This window comes from Eucalyptus grandis, chromosome 10 (genome assembly GCF_016545825.1).
Source record: "Eucalyptus grandis isolate ANBG69807.140 chromosome 10, ASM1654582v1, whole genome shotgun sequence".
Taxonomy (NCBI): domain Eukaryota; kingdom Viridiplantae; phylum Streptophyta; class Magnoliopsida; order Myrtales; family Myrtaceae; genus Eucalyptus; species Eucalyptus grandis.
The window spans coordinates 21904015-21915191 of NC_052621.1; the positions used below are offsets into that span (position 1 = coordinate 21904015).

Consider the following 11177-nt stretch of genomic DNA (forward strand, 5'->3'; position numbering starts at 1 on the left):
TAGTCTCTTCAAAAAACAAGTGAACCATATATGACCCATTTATGATTTAAATGGGTCATATATGGGCCTAAGACTCAGTTTGCCACCTCTAGACGTGAATAATGACCATGATCATTTTATATCCATGAGTCCGGATTTGCTTAACTCGTCCACGAGTTTTGGTGGGGTGGCATCTGATGCCACCTATCAAGACCGAGGCAAGAGAGAGAAAAGGGTCTATTAATCATGCAGAGCGAATACGTTGTGATCACGTCTACCCTCAATGTCGGGCCTACGCAATTAACAGTCACGGTGGATTTGATCCATGTAGTCCCTAAGCCAGATAAGTATTTACCCATGCAGTCCATGTGGAATATAAGGTCGTCTAGGCACGCACGCACTCTCTTTTTTCTCATCCCGAAGGCTTTCTTTTGCCAGTTACTAGAATCTCCACCGGCCGGCTGTGTGTGTAGAGTCCTCACGATATCAATTTCTTGTCGAACCCCACGATCCAGCCGACTAAGGTTTGATCAAGTACCGGCCTGATTCCCAGTCTGGTTCATGATCCTATGCCGTGTTTGCAGCTGAAACCGCCCACAATTTGGCCAAACCGGCCCACTCGATTTCAACTGAATCGGCATGAACGATGTGGACCTGTCCGTGATCCTATGCCATTTCTCGTATCCCAGTTGCTGGTGGTGGTAAGTAGCCATTTTTGCCTGAGCACGACAGCTCGGAATCCTTACCTTACTAGCAGACTTGTGCATTGTAAAGGATTTCGTCTAAGTTAATACCATCGTAGAAGCAAGTATCACGGACTGGAGTGATACAAGGATTCTCTTGTACTCATGTACTATTGTAAGTGAAACTTAGGGTTATTGGCTGAAGAGTGAGTGATGTAGATGGGATGATGCAACTAGTCTTGAGAGTAGCGTCACGACAGTTGATAGTCAGAGTTCTAGGAAAAATGATTATATTTCTATGGAACTTTGAATACTGGATCAACCTCCTATGCACAAACTAGTTGGGAGCTGATATAGCTCTCCTAATGAAGCCATGGCAAATCTAAACCAATTGTTGTGCCTAAAGTATTTTGCATGTCTCACTCGATGGATTAAACACCCGAACAAAACTAGGCATGATATAATCTGGTACAAGGATATTATTCAATGTATTCTTGTTAGGAACAACTACAGAAAGAAGATTGGCTAGGTATTCTCCACTCACCAAGTGCCACACGGGTTATTCCATGGCTAAGGAATTGCCAGGCCATGACACAAAACTACCGCATTAAGGAGATTTCAAAGAAAATTCGGTGGCAAATTTCAGAGAAAACTCTCTCACAGCTATTGGTTTTCAAAAATTACTCAAGTATTTATATTTATTTTTCCTATCTTAGGCTTTGTTTGTTTCGTTGAAAACATTTTCTTCATTTTTCAATGTTTGATTTGCTTAAAATAATAAGTTAACAAAAAATATTTTCTAATCAACATATGATTGAAGATAATTTTTCAAAATATGACTAAGCATCTGTGCATGGGCACGGAAACCCCAACGCTAGTCCCAAGCACTGAGGCCCAAGTCCATTGAGGCTGGGCTTGGAACCTGGATGCCCATGCCTCGGCCCCTAGCACCTACACCTAGGTCTATTGAGGTCAAGCTTAAGACACTGGTGCCCGAACTCAAATCCCCAACACCGCTCATGTCCATAAAAGCTGTGCCTTGGGCTCCAATGCTCATGCTTAGGTCCATCGAGGTTGCACCAGGACCTAGGTGATCGTGCCCTAATCCCTAGGTCAAAGTCCAATGAGGCCGGACCGTGGACCTTAGTGCCCATACCCTATTTATCGATCACCCATGTGTAAGTTATTAGCACTTGAATAGTATGTGTCTATTTAAGAGAATCAAATCAAATTTTCTATACCAAACGACGAAAAATATTTTCCAATTCATATTCATGTTGCAACCAAACATTGGAAAATATTCAATATTGTCATTTTTTGGAAAATATTTTCCAAAAATGTCGCATTTTTCGTAAAACAAAAGGAGCTTTATACTCCAAATGTTTTATTGAAAATGAATAATTTGGGAAGCATTTTTCTAAATAAGATTGTTTATATCGCTTGAAATAATTAGTTAATAAGAAATATTTTCATTATTGACAACAATTTACATTCAAATATTTTTGTGAACGATGAAAACATTATTCATGCATTCATTTTTGTAAGAGACATGATTGATCATTTTAGGAAAATATTATCAAATCATTCATTTTTCATGAAACAGATGGAACCTTTACTTAACAATAAAAATGTGAAGTCAATAAAAAAAAAATGACAAATGGACTGAAAAGATAAGCAAACACATAGGGCCCAAAGCGAGCCACACCTAAACCTCCTGCAACCAAAGCGACAACCACCATCACAATTTCAAGGACGCGCCATCACCCTCAGAGGTCTATCTCCGGTTCGAGATAGAGGGCACAACCCTACTTTCAAGCTCGCGTGACTTCCAATTCAAGCTCATGTGACCTTGAAATTTTGGAAAAACTCTCAATGTATTTTAAAGAGGACAAAACGTTCTGCGTAAACTAATTCGTGTATTTCACTGTCTAGACTAAATATCCTCTACATAAACAAGTTCATATGCGGATAATGTTAAAATTAGGACATATATGTTAGTGCAGAGCTTAGTTTGCAATTGGCGAACAAGATATCGAACAGGCGAGGGTCGCGAGAAGGTGGAGGTGCTTGGAAGGACCAAATAGGAGAAGAATCACTTGGAGAACATGAGTAAATCAATATGCGAACCTACCACAAAAGTTTTATGTGAAGCCCATGACTCCATGACTCTCTCTCTCTCTCTCTCTTTCATAACATATAGCTAATAACACGACAGAAGACCGACCCCTGAAGTCGTAGGTCTTTATAATAACAAAAAAAAGTCGTAGGTTTCTTCTTTCATTACTCATGAAAACAACTAACTATGGTGTAAGAGATATTCCTCTCCTCAAAGTCGACAAAGTCTAATCGCCATAAACAAAAGTCCTCCAACTTCAGAATTGTATATGGACATCAGTCTAGTTAATGCAACGAACATAGGCGGCTGTGGGAAGCATCTTATCTTACAAAGAAAAGGACATGACATCTTCTGCCTGCATTATATTTTGTTCTTGGTGAGGATGGACAATTATTGCTAACGATTCCCTTCATAAAAGTTTTGATTTCATCACAAAAAGTTTGCATCAAACCGTAACTATTTTGCACCACATGTGATTCGAAGATTCAAGATCAGCGATCTTATCGTCGTAACTCTACCTATATACTAGCAGTTAGGAAGTCTCTTCACATAAGATAGATCATAGTTAAGCTACGCAACGTGCCTATATCGTTTTGTATATGAAGAAAGCTTCTGGAGGTTTTTCACTTGAAAAGAAGTTGTGACATGTTATGCTTGAATTCACAGCTTTCTTTGTTCATCTCATGCATGAGATGAACAAAGAGGTGAGTTCACATTGTCACTTCAGGCCTCAAGGACGATTTACATCCTTCGTTAGAAGGAGAATGTGTCTACATGTGATTTATGAATTATACTCCTACAGCTTTGTACTTTTTTTTTTTGGAGGGCTGGCATAAAATGTCTATGTAAACCATTTTAAATGTGGATTATCCTTCTTCAAAGCATCAACCATTAAGTTTTCACTGGTTAACTTAACAGAAGGGTATTGCCCAAGTTTAAATCTCAACTATTATATGGAAAACTTTGGCTAAACAAGAAGTTAAGAGGGTGTTTGAGTTAATGAGAGAGAATTTCTTTTTCGGTCACGACATTCTCGCTCTGCATGGTCTATATTTTTTGTCTCTCTGGCCACCGGTTTTGATTGATGCCATCGCACCAAACTCTTGTGGATGAGATTAAGCAAATCCAGATTCGTGGATATAAAATGATCAAGGTCAATACGTCTCCCCTCAATGTAAGGCCTGCACAATTAACGGTTGCAGTGGATTCATTTCACTTGGACCCTGATCCAAATACGTATTTATACATATGTCCACACGGAATATAAGGTCGTGTAAGTACGTGCACGCGCTCTTTTTCTTGTCCTGGAGGCTTTCTTTAGCCAGTTACTAGAATCTCCATTGGCCGGCTCTATGTGTAGAGTCCTCGTAATATTAATTGCCTGTCGAACCCGCGATTTGGTCGAATAAGGTTTCTTCTTAGCAAGAGAGAAGGTCACTACTCTATTGGAGGGGCAACTTTTCAAATGAGAGAATATGAAGAATTCCTCGTTAACTATCTAATATCATTACCCTTCTTTTGCTTTTTTTCCATGGCACTTACTGCTTGTTCTCCTAATAAATTAGGTGCGCCAACATGTTGGTTAATGTGCTCGTTGACCTATATATATACACACCCACTTTCATGATTAGGGTTTTGGTCAAGGAACCTTGTCCACTAGCTAACGATGTTCGCTATTCTATTCGAATAAAAACAAAGAGAAATAGCACATCGAAGACCGTGAAGGCACGGAGCAATAAATGAAGGTGCTCGAGGATCATGTGAATCGATCGCTACTCTCCATGAACGAAACGTACGATAAGTTTTTCATGCGATCTGAGGGAGGTTTCGAGAAGTCGACGTCGTACCATTGCGTACAGATAAAACACATCTGTTCCATTTCCATGTCGATCTTATTTAAGGGTCTGCATTAGATTAAGGGAAGATCGCTCTGACATTCTTGAAAGATTCATGTGACCTTGACGATCAAGCTTTCGATTTCAGAAAATAGTAGTGTTTGGGTCCGAATTTTGCGATGCGTCCATGATTTCATATCTCCCATGTGATGACTGTAGTCTTAAAAAAAAGGAGAATAGAAATCAAGGGGAGATCTTATGACAAACTGTTGATGGAAGCATCTATTGGTAAACGCATGACAAGATCCTAATGAACTCCATGTGACATCTTGGTCAACACGCGATTGGGCACCGCTACTGATGATTTGAATCATTTAAGTAATCAGTAGTTGGATTATTCGTAGCAATGAATAAATGCTTTCATTGGCACCGCACAAACAGAAGATTCGGCTGAGTTAGGAGCCACGAGTCGTGGCTTTATTCAAATTGAGTACATAGCTATTTATATTAAAAGAGGATGATTACATAATTTGTCCTAGATCTATCACACGGAAGTCAATTTTGTCCTAAAATTTTCAATTTTGTTAATGTAGTTTCTAATTCCTTGTGCAAAACTTTGGTGTAGATCTTTCGGCCAATTGCTACTAAAAATCTTTGATGTGGTGTTTAGGCATATTCTTATGAATGATGCAACCTTCGCTCAAATAAGAGCAACAATGAATAAATAGATAAAACTCATCCTTTGATTTTATTCATTTATAGCTATTTTGCCAAGAAATATACAATGAATCCATTTCAAATTTAGAATATCCATTCAATTTGGTCATGTCAATACTCTAAAGTCTCGTTTGGATCCTTACATGAGGAGGATGAGTGAGGATGCATGTGCAGCTCCCGCAAATATCGGCCACGCCTTTCGTCTTTAGTTAATCTCAAATGTCGTTACTCAATTCACTATTCCCCCGGTCAAGGCTTTACATCAAGGGGAACATCGAGCTACCGCTTGTCTCACGCAGGAGGGGGAAGAGTTGATAAAAAAAAAAAGTGGCGAACGGGCGTGTAAGGCGTGGGACACCACCTAGTAATCTTGCTTGGGATTATCTCGAGTTGTTCAGATCGACCGTTGAATTCGATTAAGAAAGATGCCAGAAGGTCTCGCTTGTTCAGGGTCGATCTTGGATTCACCTCCTAAAGGTCCTCACGCATTCCGAGAACAATTAGAGCTGAAGTTGCCCAGCAAAACTTCAAAAATGATGTCGTTCCAATTTCTAAACGCATAAATTACTCCTCCGAGCATGCAACTTTCACGAATCTCTGATTAATGACCTGATGAAAAGAAACGGGAAGCTGACTACACGACCGTAAAAAGGGCACTCGGGATGCCAGTTTTCCAGACAAGGCATGGCCCATGAAGGAGTCATGTGCAATCTCTTTAACTAACAGCAACTACTAATAATCATTAGATCGAAAAGCTTAAGGATGAAAAGGCGCGCCACTCGCGCGTGCGCGCCCACGACACGCGGCATTTGCACTTATGCATGGCTGTATCCTCGCACGCCGGAGCCTTGAGTTCGCTGTAAAGCTTGAGTGAGTCTAGGAGAATTATCCAGAGAGAACTAAGGACAGCAACTCGCAAGCATCATGTAGAAACAGCTAAGGCGGCCAAAAAGAGATGACTGAAAAGGTTCTTCTTCTCTTAAAGAAACGAGAGAGAGAGAGAGCAGTTCAGCTTAGTTTAAGCTGGGTTGGTTTGCCACATGCAGGCCACCTTTTTTACCTAATCTCAGAAGATCCTGAATTTGAGGCAATAAGTTTCCTGCTCGTTCTTAGTTTCGGTGCCCAAAGGAGGGAGGAAGGAAAAAAAAAATAGTCAAGAGGCTCGCCACGCTTGAAGAGAAGAGTGCAAATTCCAATAGGGGATGGCAAGACTTCATTATAAAACCTTTCTTTACAAATTCCCAGAAAACTGATGACGCTAGTGATGAAAAGTTAGATTAGAAAAAAGGGTCATACTTCATCGCCCCACAACACCCCCATGTGCCCAGATGGGACCATGTGATGACATTTTATTTTTTTCCTTCTACTCAAGCTAGACAGAATCTCAAGAACTCCAAAATCACATAAATAATATTTTCAATCCAGAAAAAAGAATCAGGGGGATTAGAATACCGTTTTGCGCATGTTGTCAATTAATTAGGTCCAAATTGCGCAGCTAATTGCGGCTTACGTCTCAAATTACTACTTTGCATTTCTCTTTTTTGGTTTTCTTTTGCTTTTTTTTTTTTTTTTTTTGGCTTTTTTGTTAGAGGCAGAGAAAAGCAGCACATGACACTGGTTTTTGCTTCAAAGCGACTGTAAAGCATGGACGCTCTGCAATATCGCAATGCCGCCTCTCATTTCGTTGAGTTGGAGCATCTGTCTAGGAATATAAGCGACCAAAAAGAGGCCCCTCATCCGTTGAAACTTTAGTGTGGATTCCTCTTACTTTGCATTGCTGATTTTTCTTTCAATATATTTTCCAGCATCTGTTGACATGGATTTCAGTTGGAGCGCCTTTTAACTATCAACTGTCACCATTCCATGCAAAAGAAGAAAAAGGAAGGAAAGAATAATGGCAATTCAATGGCTGACAAAGCCCTTTGCTTTTTCCTTTATCCTTTCTCCCTTTCGGTTGAACTTGAATGGCCCAATGCCTTTCCCCAACCTCTCGATTATTCACTGACAGGATGCGCTTGCTGGCTACGTGAATTCATTATGATCGTATTAAATGTTGACGGCCGCCCTGCGGAACCTAACTAAGCACGCTCCGAAAAAGGCCAGACCTTCAAAACCTTTTTCAAATTGGGTTTATGACTGCAATAAGTTGAGAGGCTATCCGGTTTCAGCTCGAGGGTTAGCTAACTGCCCCACCAACTCTTTACTTGCTCGCAGTTGAATGCCATTTCTCAAGGGAGAAAGCCTTTTTAGCTACTTCAATGTATGCCCCCCATTCATCTGCAACCTATTCCCTCACAAGGGCTATTTTATAACTTTTCTCTTGTAGCACTTATCCGAGGGAAGTGATCTTAGATCAACTAAAGTCAATATGATCTATAGATTTCACATAATATAACTGTTAAACGTAAATGAGCCCGCTCACCAGTCTATATCTTTCTTTTCTCCTTTCCTTTTCATTTTGCCAAAGATTGTTGTCGACTGTCCAATAAGTTTATAGGGATCATGGCATTATACACCAACAATAAAAGAATAAGGTCATCTGAGTCAATCGTGCACTTTTTGATCCTATTGTTTTCAATGCACTGCAATCCCCCTAGTGCAGCTACTTGAAGCCATCAGGCCTAGTGGAAACAGAGATCATGAAGATGCTGCTCAATGCAATTAAAAGGTGACTTTGTTGGGCAAGTTGAGCAAGTACAATGCTGCAATTAAATGCACTTGTGGGCATCTCAACACCACCCCACCCCCCTCAAGAATCAAAATTCAATTCCTTTCTCTCACCCCAAATTGCCCACCACCCCTCTGACCGGTCTTCAGCTGAACCACCGGGCTCTTCCCAATGTGCCTTGGTCCTCACGAACTAAAAAGGTCAAAAAGTCCACTCAGATGGATCATAAATCTAGGCAGAATATGGGGAATTCCAAAAAAGAAAAGTTAAAAAAAATTTGGAGTCCTCTCCGCTCCATGTCGACAAGCGCTTTGCTTTAATTTTTTTTTTTTCTTTTAGCAGTTTTTTCTGTTTCGGTTATTAGTTTAGATACTGTTCCTCCATGTTTCCATCTCCCTTTATTTTATTCCCCCACCGCTCCCCATCCCTTCCCGCTTCTTTATAAGCAACGGACCTGGCCCCTCTTCCTCCTCACTTCTCTCCTTCCCAGGCCCTTTCACTCAGAAGTTCCAAGCTGTTCCCTCTCTCCATCTCTCTCTCCCTCTCTCCCTCTGTCATCTTGGGCTGCAAATTCTTGCTGCAAAAGCCAGAAATGGGTTCTCTCGGATTCACCATTGTGGCCTTCCTGACATTGCTGAAGACAGTCCAGAGCGATGGGAGCGGATGGACCTCTGCCCACGCCACTTTCTATGGGGGCAGTGATGCTTCTGGAACAATGGGTAAGTTATCATCAGAAGAATCACATTGTCTGCAACATCATTTCGGTTCCTGAGTTAAGACGAATATTTTTGGATCTGCTTTCAGGTGGGGCTTGTGGGTATGGGAATCTGATTAGCCAGGGGTACGGCACCAACACGGCCGCCCTGAGCACCGCCCTGTTCAACAACGGGCAGAGCTGCGGAGCGTGCTACGAGATCCAGTGCGTGAGTGACAGCCAGTGGTGCTTGTCCGGCTCCATCACCATCACTGCCACCAATTTCTGCCCTCCTAACCCTAGCCTCCCGAACGACAATGGAGGATGGTGTAATCCCCCTCTCGAGCACTTCGACCTCGCCGAGCCGGTCTTCCAGCAGATCGCTCAGTACAAAGCCGGAATAGTTCCTGTTCAGTACAGAAGGTGAGCAACTAGTTGAATAGATCATGGCACTTTCTGTTCAGTCAGAAAACACTAATTGAAGTCCTTTCAACTCTTCCATCATCAGCAAGCACGCTAACGATGTATGTGTTCGTACAGGGTTTCTTGTGTGAGGAAGGGTGGGATCAGATTCACCGTCAATGGCCACTCCTACTTCAACCTCGTCCTGATAACCAACGTCGGTGGCGCTGGGGACGTGGTGGCGGTGTCCATCAAAGGCTCCAACACCGGCTGGCAAGCCATGTCCAGGAACTGGGGCCAGAACTGGCAGAGCAACTCGTACCTCAACGGCCAGGCCCTCTCTTTCCAGGTTACCACCAGCGACGGCCGCATCTCAATCTCCAACGCTGCCGCCCCGCCCAACTGGTCCTTCGGCCAGACATTCAGCGGGTCCCAATTCTAAACCCGACCCTGGGGCCGGAAAAACCGTGAAAAGCTAACTCCAAAAAAAAAAAAAAATCTACACCTTCTAACCCAATGAAGGGCCCAATTTTAATTTCCTCTAGTCAAATATAGGCTACTGAACATAACAATGTGACTTTATTATGTGCGTGGTGTTGGTCATGTGGTGTCCTAGTCCCCTGTGGGCGGGCAGGCCTTTTAGGAGCGGCCCCGAAAGTCTGTTCCCCCCTTGTGCTCATGCCCTCTATTCAAACGGGTGTGACACAGTGTCGTGTCATGTTGTGTCATAACTATCACACCGGAGATCATCTCTACACAGCGTGGAAGGCCTCTCTTTTCAAATAACTTTTCTATATACCGGAAAGAATCGATTAGGCTGAGGTGAATGAGGAGTGGTCACCCGCCCAGGAAAATGAAATGAAATGCAACTGTCGATTGTAAAATTCCAAGGCTTTCGCTTCTCAGCAAGAGGCAGGAGGTTGTGGAAGAAGACTTTGCTTTTAGCTTTGGTTTTTCTTTTCTTCGTTTTCTTCTGTTGTTTCGGGAGCTCAGGAAGGCACTAAGCTGAGCAGTGACAAGACTTTTTTTTCACACAGCCGATCAGCTGATGATGGTGTACTTGAAACTCTATATAAACTAATGTATTCTGTGTAACTTGGTTGCTGTCTGATGTTAAAAGTTCCGAAATTTTCGCTGCTGTTTTTGAGTTATGGGTGTTCGAACGAGGAATCCACGTGATTGTCTTGATCGACGCGGCGAGAATTTGTTAGTTTATTTCAAGGGTATTTTCGGGGTTGGGACGCTGCGATTGCAGATGCACGTGAGATCTTTGATTGTAATGCGGCTTTTGCGCTGCTAGAGAGAGAAAAAACAAATGAATAAATACCGGTCATTGGTCCGATTGGTCAGTTTCTACACAAAGAATGAGAACGCGACCGGTCATAGCCAGTTGCAAAAATTTGAAATAGAGAATCGCGCAAAACCGGCCAATCCGATTCCTGTGTTGGGCCGGGACTAGTGCTCACCCTCAAGACAACCTCCTCAAACTAGGAAATTTACTTGGAATGGGTATTCTTTACTGACTCAAAGCTTAAGACATATTCTAAATAGTTTCACTGGTCGCCCTTCCGCGAGCTCCCCCTTTGCTTACAATTAAAGAAAGAAACTCGCGATCATTCTCTGAGCTTGAATGGTCGATTAAATTAGTCCATAAAGAATAAGCAGTCAATCATATCCTTCAATACACTATCTTCACATAAGCATGACTTTTAGAACGATGTTGTTTTAGAATAAAACCTATTTTCGAGAAGTTATTTTCTGACTTTTCAATATTTGAATGATGGAAACTAATTGATATGTAAAAATGATATTCATGAAAAATATTTTGTTTTATCATGAAGTTTTTTAAATAAATGCATATGTTGGAAATTAAGGGGTTTGTTTGTGTTTTTATTTTTGATTATGAACACAATTTTTATTTTTTTTGTTCCAGGGAACAAAAAAAAAAATAAATGCATTTGTTTACTTTTTTGTTCCTCGGGACTTGTTTTTTCGAGAACAAATTTAGATCAAAAACAAGTAGTAGAAAAAAACTTGTTTTTTGTTTCTAAAACACTTTCAAAAAACAATTTTCTTTTGTTTA

The 11177-nt window shown here is 41.5% G+C and overlaps 1 protein-coding gene across 1 annotated transcript; it reads left to right on the forward strand.

Moving 5' to 3' along the window:
* The first annotated feature begins 8459 nt into the window (after positions 1–8459).
* On the forward strand, positions 8460–10189 carry LOC104422260 (expansin-A10). Its single transcript, XM_010034524.3, has 3 exons — positions 8460–8717; positions 8803–9115; positions 9233–10189. The coding sequence occupies exons 1-3, from the start codon at positions 8591–8593 to the stop codon at positions 9534–9536; spliced, it is 744 nt and encodes a 247-aa protein (XP_010032826.2). The 5' UTR covers positions 8460–8590; the 3' UTR covers positions 9537–10189.
* Positions 10190–11177: the final 988 nt, after the last annotated feature.

Bases quoted from the DNA above. Each gene is read 5' to 3' on its own strand.
- LOC104422260 (XM_010034524.3), top strand. From the start codon at position 8,591: ATGGGTTCTCTCGGATTCACCATTGTGGCCTTCCTGACATTGCTGAAG. The intron at 8,718-8,802 runs GTAAGTTATCAT...ATCTGCTTTCAG, and splicing joins TGATGCTTCTGGAACAATGG to GTGGGGCTTGTGGGTATGGG. The intron at 9,116-9,232 runs GTGAGCAACTAG...GTGTTCGTACAG, and splicing joins GTTCCTGTTCAGTACAGAAG to GGTTTCTTGTGTGAGGAAGG.